Below are 16004 nucleotides of genomic sequence, written 5' to 3'. Positions count from 1 at the left end.
GCAGCCAGAAGCACCCCCTGCCCAAGGACCCGCGCGCGTGCGCCATCACAGGGGGCGAGTGGAGAGAAGAGAGGTGGGGTTGGAGCGCCGCGGGGATGGGTAGGGCGTGGAAGCACCGCAACCTGGAGGGGTGCATTAGGGGCGCAGGAAGAGCGGGGTCCTGGAGGGGTGCGCGGTAATGGGAGTCGAGGCACCTGTAAGGTCCTGAGGTGGGGGCAGCCGCAGGAGAGGCATCTGGAGGGCCACGCGGTGTTGGGACCCGGAGAGGCGCGCGGCGCTGGACGTGGAGCGGCGCTGGAAGTGGTGCAGTGGCTGGGGGCAGCCGCGGCAGGGGCTGCGAGGGGCGCAGCTGGGGGCGCGGTGGGACCGGGCGCGGCGGCCGCTCGCGGTGGGCGCAGAGGGCATCTCGCCGGCGGCGCGGGGCTGCCCGGGGGCGGCGCGGTTGCCTGGACGGTGTCCGTCCCCCCCCCGTCTCCTCTCCCGCCCGGGCCGCCAACGCCCGGAGCGCTGGCGTGGATGGGGGCACCTGCGGCTCGGGGCATCTACTCCCCCGCCCAGGAGCAGAGTGGTCGCTTCGGTGGCAGAGGGAGGACAGAGCCGAGGCCCGCGCTGCCCGCGGGGACGCCGGTGGTCTCCCGTGGCCTGGGATGGAGGGAAATGCAGCGGCAGTCCGCGCTCCGGGACCCCACGAAGCACCGCAGGTAAAGAGCGGGGCCGCAGCCGCCCGTTGGCCGCCGGTTCCCGGGGCCCTTTCCTCTCCTCAGCCACCTCCCCTGTTCCCGCCCCGGCCCTCCCGCGGCTGCCCCGGGGGTCCCCGGGCCGCCTCCCTCCCCGCCCGCGGTCTCTGCCCCCTGCCCTCCGGGGAGGGGAACAGTTGGCCTCTCGGTCCCGGAGACTTTGCTAACTTTGGGCTTTTCCCACCCGGGATGTTGCAGCATTTGGAGAATGAACCAGCAGATGGAAGCTCTCTGACTCATTGCATTTCGAATAAAATGAGAGTAAATAATTTTTTAAAGAGAGAGGTGCAGTGCCATACCCAGCTTGAGCCATCAAGCTAGGAAGATTTCTTTTTTTAATTGTTTCTGATTCCTGTCTTCTCATTTTACTTCATGCCCAACATTAGGTTCACCACTTTGGAAAATGTGCCACGTTTTTATTGAAAATAAAATTTACAGCATAAAGAGATTCGATGCAGTCACAGGACAGTAGGAAGCAGGTGCTTTATTAAATGCACTGCCAAAAGCATTGGGGTGTTTGTGTTCTAAAATTCCTCATTTATTGCATTTATCAGTGAGTCATCATTACAGACAGGGCAGTCATCACTTTTTTGAATAGATAGCATCATTAAACAGGACCCAAGGACTTGGGCCATCTTCTACTGCTTGCCCAGGCCACAGCAGAGAGCTGGATTGAAAGTGGAGCAGCCGGGTCTCCAACTGGCGCCCCTATGGGATGCCAGCACTGCAGGTGGCAGCTTTACCTGCTACACTACAGCGCCAGCCCCCCAACTGTGGACTTTTGCTTTGGTTCTGGCTTGAGTTTGTGTTCTGTCACATAAAGAGTAGGTTAACTACATGGCAGAAAAGTTCGTTTTAGAAATTTGAAAAGTACCCTGGAGAAAATGCAGACTATGGGTCCCTTAACACCAGCAGACTTCAGCTCACTTTCTTACCTTGACCGTGGCGTTTCTCAGTGCCAGCCTCCTGGAGGGCTATTCATTGCATGATCGCAGAGTTCTCTTTCATAACCTGTGTGTCGCATTTCCATCACGTATTCTACCCTCTGCCCACCTGTGGAATCCCTGTGGCAGAATTTTGCTCTCATAAGAGCTGTTATGCAAGAAATTGTCTTAGAAACGTTGCCTTTAGCAAGATACGTTTCTCTTCCCCTCCTTGCCGACTCCAGCTTTATTTGATTTGTCAATCATTCTCCCCGTGTTGTTTTCTGTTGCAGAGCCACTCAGTACACACGCATGTTGCTTACATATTTGTTAGAGCCTAAGGCTGGCAAAGAGGAGGTGGTCATGAAGCTCAAGAAATTGGAGTCCAGAGTGAGCACTGGCCGTAAATGTAAGTACCCTGTCTCGCCGAGGGCAGCGGCTGTTGGCTTGGAACCCTCAAGCCCCTACAGCTCACCGCTCTCCAGGCAGTCGGGCTTGGCGGTGTGGTTGGCCAGCGCAGCCACCAGACCCAAAATGCGGGTGTCCTGCAGCACACCATTCTCGCACCACCCTCCGTGTCTGTGTATGGGGCGACGCTACGTCTCCCCACGCCATTGTAACCAGGGGCACGGGAAGTGTTAGGTCACACTGCGCCCAGAATCACCTGATTCCTGAGCTTCTGCTCTCGTGAGCCCTGTTGTTCTGTAGAAGAACAGAGTAGCTAAGTCCCAGACCACCTGCCTTTCCCCTTCTTCCCTTGGGCAGCGTTTTTCTTAGCCGTTTGTGGGGTTTTCAGGTCAAAGGCGCAAAGCGAAGGCGGGGTCTCGTGCTCACTTCATTCACTCCAGCAGTAAATCAGCCTGGGAAGTCCCGTGCTGTCGTAGCAATTGCACGCCTGAGTCTTCGCTGTGATGAGAAGCAGGTGTCCCCGGGCACGTCCACCCATTGTTCCTATGCACCTGCCTCAACTAGGCGCAGTCCTGGGCTCTAGAGAGGAAGTCACACTGTAATGGTGATGAAAGGGTTAGGGCGGAACATGTTGGCTGGGCGTGAGGAAGAGAGAGGTGTTTTGCAAGACTGGAGCTTGAGGTGTGGTTGGAAAGCTGGAGGAGGGTGGGTGCCTCTAGTTCAGGCTAGGGAGGGTGGCTAGAACCCTGTTGTTGCTGAACCAGTGTCAGACCAGCTGGTCTTACAGGGAAGGGAGCTTCAGGTTGTCAAGGAGAGAAATGGGAAGGGTGGCGTGAGCTTTTCTTGGGTGGCTTTGAAGGCCAAGATTAGAAATTCTGTCACAGATTTTTTGTATTTATTTATTTTTTAACTTTTATTTAATGAATATAAATTTCCAATGTACAGCTTATGGATTACAATGGCTTCCCCCTCCCATAACTTCCCTCCCACCCACAACCCTCCCCTCTCCCACTCCCTCTCCCCTTCCATTTGCATCAAGATTCATTTTCAATTCTCTTTATATACAGAATATCAATTTAGTATAAAGATTTCAACAGTTTGCACCCACATAGAAACACAAAGTGAAACATACTGTTTGAGTACTAATTATAGCATTAAATCAAAATGTACAGCACATTAAGGACAGAGATCCCACATGAGGAGCAAGTGCACAGTGACTCCTGTTGTTCACCCAACAAATTGACACTCTAGTTTATGACGCCAGTAACCACCCTAGGCTGTCGTCATGAGTTGCCAAGGCTATGGAAGCCTTCCAAGTCACCGACTCTGATCATATTTAGACAAGATCATAAAAGACAGGGTGAGGATAGTAACCAATGATCCTAAGAATGGCATTAACCAGGTCTGAACAATTATACAGCATTAAGTGGGGAAGAGGACCATCAGTACACACAGGTTGCGAGTAGAGCCACTGGAGGTAGAGTAGAGGTTATGATTACGAAGGAATGAGGCCCAAGTGGGCTAGACAGGATCTAGAACAAAGGACAGAGTCATTATTAGAGGAGATAAGAAAGGTGCTGTCTAAGCTACAATTAAGTTTTCTGATTGAGAGGCAAATAGAACCTGACAGAAGGGGCTTGATAATAATCTGTTGGGCTTTAGGCCTTGTAAGTTAAGAGGCCCAGACCTATCTATCTCTTCACATGGAGTACATCCTAAGGGAGGTGTGAACCTCCTAGGGAAAGGCACTCTGTTGACTTTTTTTTAAGAGGGCACTTACTACATTTATTTATTTATTTATTTATTCATTAATTAAACTTTTATTTAATGAATATAAATTTCCAAAGTACAGCTTATGGGTTACAATGGCTTCCCCCTCCCATAACTTCCCTCCCACCCGCAACCCTCCCCTTTCCCGCTCCCTCTCCTCTTCCATTCACATCAAGGTTCATTTTCAATTCTCTTTATATACAGAAGATCAGTTTAGTATATATTAGGTAACGATTTCAACAGATTGCCCCCATATAGCAACACAAAGTGAAAAAAATACTGTTGGAGTACTAGTTATAGCATTAAATAACAGTGTACAGCACATTAAAGACAGAGATCCTACATAATATTTTTTTAAAAATTAATTAATTTTCTATGCCATTTCCAATTTAACACCAGGGTTTTTTTTTTTCATTTCCAATTATCTTTATATACTGAAGATCAATTCAGTGTATAATTAGTAATGATCTCATCATTTTGTACCCACACAGAAACACAAAGTGTAAAAATACTGTTTCAGTACTAGTTATAGCATCACTGCACATTAGACAACACATTAAGGACAGATCCCACATGGGGTGTAAGTACACAGTGACTCCTGTTGCTGACTTAACAATTTGACACTCCTGTTCATGGCGTCAGTCATCTCCCTAGGCTCTAGTCATGAGTTGCCAGGGCTATGGAAGCCTTTAGAGTTCGCTGACTTTGATCTTATTCTGATAGGGTCATAGTCAAAGTGGAAGTTCTCTCCTCCCTTCAGAGAAAGGTACCTCCTTCTTTGATGGCCCCGTTCTTTCCACTGGAATTTCATGAATCTCACTCACAGAGATCTTTCATTTAGGTCTTCTTCTTTTTTTTCTTTTCCATGGTATCTTGGCTTTCCATGCCTACAATACTCTCATGGCCTCTTCAGCCAGATCCTAATGCCTTAAGGGCTGATTCTGAGGCCAGAGTGTTGTTTAGGACATCTGCCATTCTATGAGTCTGCTGTGTATCCTGCTTCCCATGTTGGATCCTTCTCTCCCTTTTTGATTCTATCAGTTAGTATTAGCAGACACCTGTCTTGTTTGTGTGATCCCTTTGACTCTTAGACCTATCAGAGCCATCAATTGTGAACTGAAACTGATCACTTGGACTAGTGAGATGGAATTGGTACATGCCACCTTGATGGGATTGTATTGGAATGCCCTGGCACATTTCTAACTCCACCATTTGGGGCAAGTCCGATTGAGCATGTCCCAAATTGTACATCTCCTCCCTCTCTTTTTCCACTCTTAAATTTAACAGGGATCACTTTTCAGTTAAAATTTAAACACCTAAGAATAATTGTGTGTTAATTACAGAGTTCAACCACTAGTACTAGAACAACAACAACAACAACAAATACTAAAAAGGATCAAGTATTACATTGTACATCTAGAGTCAGGACAAGAGCTGATCAGGTCATTGTTTCTTATAGTGTCCATTTCACTTCAACAGGTTTCCCCTTTGGTGCTCAGTTGTCACCAATCAGGGAAAACGAATGATATGTGTCTCTTTGGGACTGGCTTAATTCACTCAGCATGATGTTTTCCAGATTCCTCCATCTTGTTGCAAATGACTGGGTTTCATTGTTTCTTACTGCTGTATAGTATTCTATGGAGTACATGTCCCGTAATTTCTTTATCCAGTCTACTGTTGATGGGCATTTGGGTTGGTTCCAGGTCTTAGCTATTGTGAATTGGGCTGCAATAAACATTAATGTGCAGATGGCTTTTTATTTGCCAAATTAATTTCCTTTGGGTAAATTCCAAGGAGTGGGATGGCTGGGTTGTATGGTAGGGTTATGTTCAGGTTTCTGAGGACTCTCCAGACTGACTTCCATAGTGGCTTAACCAGTTTGCATTCCCACCAACAGTGGATTAGTGTCCCTTTTTCCCCACATCCTCTCCAGCATCTATTGTTGGTAGATTTCTGAATGTGAGCCATTCTCATCGGGGTGAGGTGAAACCTCATTGTGGTTTTGATTTTCATTTCTCTGATTGCTAGTGATCTTGAACATTTTTTCATGTGTCTGTTGGCCATTTGAATTTCCTCTTTTAAAAAATGTCTATTGATGTGCTTGGCCCATCTCTTAAGTGGGTTGTTTGTTTTGTTGTTGTGGATTTTCTTGATTTCTTTGTAGATTCTGGTTATCAACCCTCTATATCTGTAGTATAGTTTGCAAATATTTTTTCCCATTCTGTCGGTTGCCTCTTCACTTTCCTGACTGTTTCTTTTGAAGTACAGAAACTTCTCAATCTGATGCAATCCCAAATGTAAATTTTGGTTTTGACTGCCTGTGCTCCTGGGGTCTTTTCCAAGAAGTCTTTGCAGGGTTTCTCCAATGCTCTCTAATAATTTGATGGTTTTGGGTCATAGATTTAAGTCTTTAATCCATGTTGAGTGAATTTTTCTGTAAGGTGAAATGTAGGGGTCTTGCTTCAAGCTTCTGCACGTGGAAATCCAATTTTCCCAGCACCATTTATTGAATAGACTGTCTTTATTCCAGGGATTAGTTTTGGATCTTTGATCAAATATAAGTTGGCTGTAGATGTTTGGATTGATTTCTGGTGTTTCTATTCTGTTCCATTGGTCTATCCATCTGTTTCTGTACCAGTACCATGCTGTTTTGATAACAACTGCCCTGTAGAATGTCCTGAAATCTGGTATTGTGATGCCTCCGGCTTTGTTTTTGTTGTACAAGATTGCTTTGGCTATTTGAGGTCTTCTGTGTCTCCATATGAATTTCAGCATCATTTTTTCCAGATCTGAGAAGAATGTCTTTGGTATCTTGATTGGTATTGCATTGAATGTATAAATGGCTTTTGGGAGAATAGACATTTTGATGATATTGATTCTTCCAATCCATGAGCATAGAAGATTTCTCCATTTTTTGGTATCCTCTTCTATTTCTTTCTCTAAGGTTTTGTAGTTTTCATCGTAGAGATCTTTAACGTCCTTGGTTAAGTTTATTCCAAGGTATTTGATTGTTTTTGTAGCTATTGTGAATGGGATTGATCTTAGAAGTTCTTCCTCCGCCGTGGCATTGCCTGTGTATACAAAGGCTGTTGATTTTTGTGCATTGATTTTATATCCTGCTACTTTGCCAAACTCTTCGATGAGTTCCAGTAGTCTCTTAGTAGAGTTCTTTGGGTCCCCTAAATAAAGAATCATATCATCTGCAAAGAGGGATAGTTTGAGTTCTTCCTTCCCGATTTGTATCCCTTTAATTTCTTTTTCTTGCACAATATCTCTGGCTAAAAATTCCAGAACTACATTGAATAGCAGTGGTGATAGTGGGCATCCCTGTCTGGTACCAGATCTCAGCGGAAATGCTTCCAACTTTTCTCCATTCAATAGGATGTTGGCCGTGGGTTTTTCATATATTGCTTTGATTGTATTGAGGAATGTTCCTTCCATACCCAGTTTGCTTACAGTTTTCATCATGAAAGGGTGTTGTATTTTATCAAATGCTTTCTCTGTGTCTATTGAGATAGTCATATGGTTTTTCTTCTGCAGTCTGTTAATGTAGTGTATTGCGTTGATTGTTTTGCGAACGTTGAACCATCCCTGCATACCAGGGATAAATCCCACTTGGTCTGGGTGGATGATCTTTCTGATGTGTTGTTGCATTCTATTGGCCAGAATTTTATTGAGGATTTTTGCATCTATGTTCATCAGGGATATTGGCCTGTAATTCTCTTTCAATGCTGCATCTTTTTCCAGCTTAGGAATTAAGGTGATGCTGGCTTCATAGAAAGAATTTGGGAGGATTCCCTCTTTTTCAATTGTTTTGAATAGTTTGAGAAGAATTGGAGTTAGTTCTTCTCTAAATGTCTGGTAGAACTCAGCAGTGAATCCATCTGACCCTGGGCTTTTCTTTGTTGGGAGGGCCTTTATTACTGTTTCTATTTCTGTGTCAGTGATGGGTCTGTTTAGGTTTTCTATGTCTTCCTGGCTCAATTTAGGTAGGTTGTATGTGTTCAAGAATCTGTCCATTTCTGATAGATTTCCCTGTTTGCTGGCATACAAGTCCTTGTAGTAATTTCTGATGATTCTTTTTATTTCTGTGGTGTCTGTTGTTACGTTTCCCTTTTCATCTCTGATCCTATTGATTTGGGTCTTTTCTCTTCTTTTTTTTGGTTTCAATCCTGTTGATTTCTTCTTTGATTTTAATTATTTCTCTTCTCCTACTGGGTTTGGGTTTGGTTTGCTGCAGATTTTCTAGATCCTAGAGATGACTTGAAAGCTCATCTATTTGGTGCCTTTCCAATTTCTTGATGTAGGCACCTATTGATATAAACTTTCCTCTTAATACTGCTTTTGCTGTATCCCATAGGTTTTGGTATGTTGTGCTGTTATCCTCATTTACTTCCAGAAAATTTTTGATTTCTCTTTTAATTTCTTCTATGACCCATTGTTCATTCAGGAGCATGTTGTTCAATCTCCATGTGTTTGCACGTGCTCTAGGGATTCTCATGTTGCTAATTTCCAATTTCATTCCTTTGTGGTCTGAGAAGCTGCATGGTATGATTCTAATTCTTTTGAATTTGCTGAGACTTGCTTTATGGCCTAGTATGTGGTCAATCCTAGAGAAGGTTCCATGTACTGCTGAGAAGAATGTGAAGTCTTTAGATGTAGGATGAAATGTTCTGTAGATATTAGTTAGATCCATTTAGCTATAGTGTCATTTAAATCTACTGTCTCCTTGTTGATCTTCTATCCTGTTGATCTGTCTATCTCTGAGTGTGGAGTATTGAAGTCCCCCAGAACTATTGTATTGGTGTCTAAGTCTCCCTTTAAGTCCCTTAACAAGTCTTTTAAATAAGCTGGTGCCCTGTAATTAGGTGCATATACATTGATAATCGTTATATCTTCCTGTTGAATGGATCCCTTAATCATTATATAGTGCCCCTCTTTGTCTCTCCTAACAGTTTTTGTGGTAAAGTTTATGTTGTCCGATATTAAGATGGCTACGCCCGCTCTTTTTTCATTTCTGTTGGCATGGTATATCTTTTTCCAGCCTTTCACTTTCAGTCTGTATGCATCATTGTTAGATGAGTTTCTTGTAAGCTGCAAAAAGATGGGTTTTGTACCTTAACCCAATCAGCCAATCGGTGTCTTTTAACTGGACAGTTCAGGCCATCAACATTCAATGTGACTATTGAGAAGGAGTAACTTTGCCCTGTCATTTGCCAAAGATATTTTCTAATATATGGTTTGAGATTCCTGTGATCTTTTGCTGTGAGGTTTCCTTCCTTTACCTTTTTTCATATTGGTGACCGTGTTTCTGTGTTTCTGTATGTAACACATCTTTAAGCATCTTTTGCAGGGCTGGACAAGTGGCAACAAATTCTTTCAATTTCTGTTTGCTGTGAAAGGTCTTTATTTCACCTTCATTCACAAATGAGAGCTTTGCAGGATACAAAATTCTGGGCTGGCAGTTTTTCTCTCTTAGTACCTGGGCTATGTCTCGCCATTCCCTTCTAGCTTGTAGGGTTTCTGATGAGAAGTCTGCTGTGAGTCTAATTGGAGATCCTCTGAGAGTAATCTGACGTTTCTCTCTTGCACATTTTAGAATCTTTTCTTTATGTTTCACTGTGGTGAGTTTGATTACAACATGTTGTGGTGAGGATCTCTTTTGGTCATGTTTATTAGGGGTTCTATAAGCTTCCTGTACTAATATGCCTCTGTCCTTCTCCAAACCTGGGAAATTTTCTGCTAGTATCTCACTAAAAAGGCTTTCTAATACTTTCTCCCTCTCCATGCCTTCAGGAACTCCTAGAACCCGAATGTTAGGTTTTTTAATAGTATCCTGTAGATTCCTGACAGTATTTTTTAGATTTCTAACTTCCTCTTCTTTTCTTTGGTTTGCCTGTTTTCTTTCCTGTTCTCTGTCTTCTAAGTCCGATATTCTCTCTTCTGCTTCGCCCATTCTGTTTTTAAGGCTCTCTAATGTGTTTGTCATTTGATCTATTGAATTCTTCATTTCATTATGATTTCTCGTCACTATCACAGTTTCTTGTTCTACTAGTTGTTTCATTTCATTTTGATTCCTCCTTAATATTTCATTTTCACGAGAGAGATTTTCTATCTTGTCCATTAAGGATTTCTGTAGTTCAAGAACTTGTTTTTGAGAACTTCTTAATGTTCTTATCAATTTTTTGAGATCCCCTTCTTGAATTTCTTCTATCTCATCATCTTCATAATCTTGAATTAGGGTGTCTTTTCCATTTGGGGGCGTCATAGTGTCTTCCTTGCTCTTGTTACCTCGGTTTTTGCGTTTGTTGTTTGGCATGTTGGAGATATTTGGTTTCTTCACTGTGGTATTTTTTCTTGTTATACTATGGCTCTAGGTTAAGTGGACTGTCTGCTTTTTTTTTTTTGACAGGCAGAGTGGATAGTGAGAGAGAGAGACAGAGGAAGGTCTTCCTTTTTGCCGTTGGTTCACCCTCCAATGGCCGCTGTGGACGGCGCATCTCGCTGATCCGAAGCCAGGAGCCAGGTGCTTCTCCTGGTCTCCCATGGGGTGCAGGGCCCAAGCACTTGGGCCATCCTCCACTGCTTTCCCGGGCCATAGCAGAGAGCTGGCCTGGAAGAGGGGCAACCGGGATAGAGTCCGGCGCCACGACCGGGACTAGAACCCAGTGTGCCAGTGCCGCAAGGCGGAGGATTAGCCTGTTAAGCCATGGCGCCGGCTAACTGTCTGCTTTCGATGGAGCCTTAGAGGCTTGAGATGAGTGTGGCCTGAGAGCTCTGTTTCGTTCCTCAGGTTTGAGGGTGTGCCAAAGGTGACACTCCCAGGTTAGGTGTGGTAAATCTCTATTTCATTCTTTTTTTTTTTGATTCAAAAGGGAAGTAATTCCGCACAGCTGAACGTAATTGGAGGTAGTTAGCAGGCAAATGATATACCCACAGGAGCCAGAGATTGGAAGCTCTTTCCCAAGGACCACACAGGGAATCTGTGCTGCTCTCAGTGTGGGCTCCAATTCTCCTGCAGTCTCCCACTGGGTTGCCAAGTTAGATGCTAATCTCCTGTTATTTCACCCCTCCCCCAGAGTCAGGTTTTTCTGCTAGGCTCAGGGCTGGTGCAGACCTGAGGTCGCCCTGCTTATGACATATGTCCAAAATGGCGCCTGCTCTGTCTTGCTCGCCTTTGAGAGGTGAGCGGAGAGAGAGAAACTTGTGTCTGTATTGGTCACTTTTTTTAAATTTTTTTCCTATCTCTCTTCTAGTTAGCCTGGTGAACTTTTCCCCACGAAGTTTCAAGCCTCGTTCCCTCTAGCCTCTTCTTTCCGCTTGCCCGCTGGTATCTCGGGCTATTGAGGTTCGGCTCACCTCGCGTTCCAGCGCTGGTGTGTTGAGTCTGCTGCTGGTGTCCCGAACTTGGGCTCCCACGCTCTCCACGCAGGTCCACTGTGAATCACTAGTTCCGGAAGTGTTTCCTCTGCTGTTTCATCCCCTACTCTTCCTTGACCCTGCAGTATCTCCACTTTTATTAACGTGACTCGACCCCCGGACTAATAGTGTGCTCCCTTCCTATTCCGCCATCTTGCTGCTCTCATAGATTTTTAAGATTGACTTTTTTTTTGACAGGCAGAATGGATAGTGAGAGAGAGACACAAAGAGAAAGTTCTTCCTTTGCCATTGGTTCACTCTCCAGTGGCCGCCATGGCCGGCGCACCGTGCTGATCCGAAGCCAGGAGCCAGGTGCTTCTCCTGGTCTCCCATGGGGTGCAGGGCCCAAGCACTTGGGCCATCCTCCACTGCACTCCCTGGCCATAGCAGAGTGCTGGCCTGGAAGAGGGGCAACCAGGACAGAATCCGGTGCCCCAACCGGGACTAGAACCCAGTGTGCCGGTGCCACAAGGCAGAGGATTAGCCTGTTGAGCCATGGCGCTGGCAATATTGGCTCTTTTTGTTTGTTTGTTTGAATGATAAATTGACAAGGAGAGGGGGACAGAGAGCAAGAGAAAAAAAATCTTTTCCACCTGCTGATTCACTCCTCAAATGGCTGCATCAGCTGGAGCTGGGGAGGCCAAAGCCGGGAGGCAGGAATTTCGTTAAGGTCTCCCACATGGGTAGCAGGGACCCAGAACTTGGGCCATCTTGGGAGCTGGATTGTAAGTGGAGCAGCCGGGACTTGAACTGGCACCCCGTGCAAGTGGCAGCTGAACTGGCCAGCACCACAACACTGGCCCCTCAAACATCTTTTAGAGGTTACCCTGAGATCCAGAAGGGGCTTATTCAATGTCCTTCAGTTATCGGTATAGCCAAAGCTGGAACCCAGAAACCATATCCTCTTTTGTGTTACTTGCAGTAGAAGAATGAATGCAAGGCACTCTTGTGAGGTTATAAGTTTTCTGAAAGTGACTGCTTTTGAGCATGTACTGAGCCTAAGATGTAAGCCGACAATATCATTAATTGTCCTGTCTACTGAGTCCTGCTGTCTCTACTTTATGTGTGACTTTTTTTTCCTTTGAGAAGCAGAAAGAGACAGAAACAGCTCCCATCTGCAGGTTCACTCCCCCAAATGCGCACAGTAACTAGACCTTGGCCAGGCCAAAGCTGGGGGCCAGGAACTCCATCCAGGCCTCCCACGTGGGCGGCAGGGACCCAAATGCTCGAGCCATCACTGCTGCCTCTAGATCTACACTAGCAGTAAACTGGAGTCATGAACGGAGCCAGGAGGCAAACCCAGGTAGTCCAGTGTTGGGTGTGTGTCTTAACCACCAGGGCCAACACCTGTTCCTCCACTTTGTCCAGAAGTAGTAGTGTGGAGCCAAGAGGAAGCTGGACTAAATAAACCGCAAGACGATAGTGGTGTTATTTTAAAAGGCAATCTTTGGCCAGTGCCGCGGCTCAATAGGCTAATCCTCCACCTGCAGGGCCGGCACTCCGGGTTCTAGTCCTGGTCGGGGCGCCAGATTCTGTCCTGGTTGCTCCTCTTCCTGTCCAGCTCTCTGCTGTGGCCCGGGAGTGCAGTGGAGGATGGGCCAAGTGCTTCGGGCCTGCACCGCATGGAAGACCAGGAGGAAGACCTGGCTCCTGGCTTCAGATCAGCGCATTGCACCGGCCACAGTGCACCAGCCACAGCGGCCATTGGAGGGTGAACCAACGGTAAAGGAAAACCTTTCTCTCTGTCTCTCTCTTTCTCTCTCTCTCACTGTCCACTCTGCCTGTCAAAAAAAATAAGGCAATCTTTTGTCTGGAAAGTAAATGAAATGCAAGACGCCAGACCCCCAGGGACAGATGGCACCCAGGCTTCCTGTCACAGCACCTTTCTCCTGGAGAAGCATGGCCTGGGGGTGACCGACCTCGGCGTGAGTGTGCTCCATCCCAGCCCCGAGGGCCAGGGACTGGAGAAGATTAATGTAAAAAGCCTCCATCTTTATGCTTTCCAGGATCGTTGTCGGGGTACCTGATGTACCCGGCTGTTCTCCTTCCCTGAGCAAAGGCTGAGCCTTAAATGAACAGCAGTCATTAAAACACCAGCAGGCACTCAGCGCGGCAGCGACGTTGCCGCTTGGGACTCTCGCGTCCCCCCTGGCGTGCCTGATCCGGGTCCCGGCGACTCTGCTTCCCGGCCAGGTTCCTGCCAGTGCTTCCTGGAGGCAGCAGATGATTCAGGTCGTCGGGTCACTGCCAGCCACGTGGGAGACCCAGACAGAGTTTCAAGTTCCTGGAATCAGCGTGGCCCCACGCTGGCTGTTACAGGCATTTGGGGGTGCACCAGTATAAGGAAGATCTCCCTTTCTGCCTGTCTCTCTGCTTTTCAAGTAAACAAAAATTATAGGGGGAAAAAACTGCTCAGTGCCGACTCCTCACCCTGATCCAGGGCTTCTGCCTTCACACTGTGTATTGATGGATAACCGTTAATCATGTGGATTCTCCCTGCAGGGTTCAGGCTCGGCAACGTGGTACACGCTGTCCAGGCAACTGAGCAGAGCATCCGGGCCACCAACCCAGTGCCTCGCCTGTGCCTGACGTTAGCCAACCTGAACCGCGTGATTTACTTCGTCTGTGACACTGTCCTCTGGGTAAAGAGCGTAGGTCTCGCCTCCGGCATCAACAAAGACACGTGGCGACGACGGGCCGCCCGCCACTACTGCTGTTTCCTCCTGCTGAGCCTGGTCAGGGACGTGTATGAAATCTCCCTGCAGATGGGGCGGGTGGCATGCGACAGAGCCAGGAGGGAGGAATCGTCCTCCTGGGACCTCCCTGCATACAGCGTGGCGGATGAGGAGACAGAGTGGTTGCAGTCCTTCCTCCTCCTATTCCGGTCCCTGAAGCACCACGCGCCCCTGCTCCTCGACACGGTGAAGAACTTCTGTGATATCCTGATCCCCCTGGACCAGCTGGGGATCTATAAGCCCAACACAGGCATCATCGGGCTCGGGGGGCTCATGTCCTCGGTGGCCGGCATCATCACTGTGGCGTATCCTCAGATGAAGCTCAGGACCCGCTAGGGTGCCTTCAGGCGAGGACTAGACCCTGCCCTCACAGGTGACCCCTTAGTGGTGTGGACTAAGGCCAGGCTGAGCCACACTTAGCTTCCCATTCCCCTGAGCGTCGAGCAGCCCGTGATGCGGGCAGAGTGGAGCCGAGGCTGCAGAAGGGGAGCATGAAGATTTAAACTCACATGTGGTTGTCGGAGAGCTGGAGTCACCTCTGGATTTCTGAATACCTTCCGTCATCTAACACTCAGTGAGTGTCTCTTACGTGCACAGTGGGAGCTTAGCGTCTGTCCCCTGACTCACGATCAGGAGGAAAACCAAGTGCAAACGGCCCGGTCACAGGGTGACAGAGCACTTGGCTGTGGGCACTCTGGGGTGTGCCACCCATTGTTTTTTTTGTTTTGTTTTGTTTTTTTTGACAGGCAGAGTGGACAGTGAGAGAGAGAGAGACAGACAGAGAGAAAGGTCTTCCTTTTGCTGTTGGTTCACCCTCCAATGGCCGCTGCGGCTGGCTTACTGCAGCTGGCGCACCATGCTGATCCGAAGCCAAGAGCCAGGTGCTTCTGGTCTCCCATGGGGTGCAGGGTCCAAGCACTTGGGCCATCCTCCACTGCACTCCCTGGCCATAGCAGAGAGCTGGCCTGGAAGAGGGGCAACCGGGACAGGATCGGTGCCCCGACCGGGACTAGAACCCGGTGTGCCGGCGCCACAAGGCGGAGGATTAGCCTGTTGAGCCACAGCGCCGGCCCACCCATTGGTTTTGTAGCACTCTGGGATTTGGCCCAATGTACCCCACCGCCACCCATGGATGTCAGCCACTCACAGTGGGAGCTGGGCTTGGAACCGCTTAATTGTTGGTCCTCACAGCACTGCACTCACGTTCCTGCTGTGTCCAAAGTAGAAGCAGAAAAGTACCGTGCACCTTCATGTTAGAAATCGTGTCTGGGGGCCGGTGCCATGGCTTACTAGGCTAATCCTCCGCCTTGTGGCGTCGGCACACCGGGTTCTAGTCCCGGTCGGGGCACCGATCCTGTCCCGGTTGCCCCTCTTCCAGGCCAGCTCTCTGCTGTGGCCAGGGAGTGCAGTGGAGGATGGCCCAAGTGCTTGGACCCTGCACCCCATGGGAGACCAGGAGAAGCACCTGGCTCCTGCCATTGGATCAGTGCGGTGCGCCGGCCGCAGCGCGCCTACTGCGGCGGCCATTGGAGGGTGAACCAACGGCAAAAATGAAGACCTTTCTCTCTGTCTCTCTCTCTCTCACTGTCCACTCTGCCTGCCAAAAAAAAAATTGTGTCTGGGGGCACAGGGCATTAGGCAGTGCCATGACTCTGCAAAAATCAGAAACAGACAGAAGGGACTTGAGGTGACAACAAGTGGAAGGTTGCAGTGGTTGCCTGTCATGTAGCCCATGACAGATAAGGAAACCGACTCAGAAAAACAAGCAGAACCCCTTCTTCCAATTTCCAGCCCCTTGGCCAGTGGTCTCTCACTGCCTTCCTGGCAGAGTGAACGTGTGAGACCCTCCAGAATTCTGTGTTGTCTCTTCTCTTGCCCAAATTTGATGCTTTCATTGGTCCATGCTTCCTGTTCTATTCTACAAAAAATGAAAACCTTATAGACTTGTGAGCCAGATTGTTTTTGTTCAAAGCCATATAACACTTTGGGCAATTCTGCATTAATTTTCACCA

The 16004-nt window shown here is 47.7% G+C and overlaps 1 protein-coding gene across 1 annotated transcript; it reads left to right on the top strand.

Annotated features, from left to right (window-relative positions):
- The first annotated feature begins 516 nt into the window (after positions 1-516).
- LOC133770614 (peroxisomal membrane protein 11A-like) lies at positions 517-14685 on the top strand. The gene is made up of 3 exons (XM_062206668.1): positions 517-701; positions 1954-2069; positions 13760-14685. Exons 1-3 carry the CDS (start codon positions 517-519, stop codon positions 14326-14328), a joined length of 870 nt encoding a protein of 289 aa, XP_062062652.1. The 3' UTR covers positions 14329-14685.
- The last annotated feature ends 1319 nt before the right edge of the window (positions 14686-16004 follow it).

Source organism: Lepus europaeus, chromosome 11, assembly GCF_033115175.1.
Source record: "Lepus europaeus isolate LE1 chromosome 11, mLepTim1.pri, whole genome shotgun sequence".
Taxonomy (NCBI): domain Eukaryota; kingdom Metazoa; phylum Chordata; class Mammalia; order Lagomorpha; family Leporidae; genus Lepus; species Lepus europaeus.
This window is presented reverse-complemented; position numbering and strand designations above follow the sequence as displayed.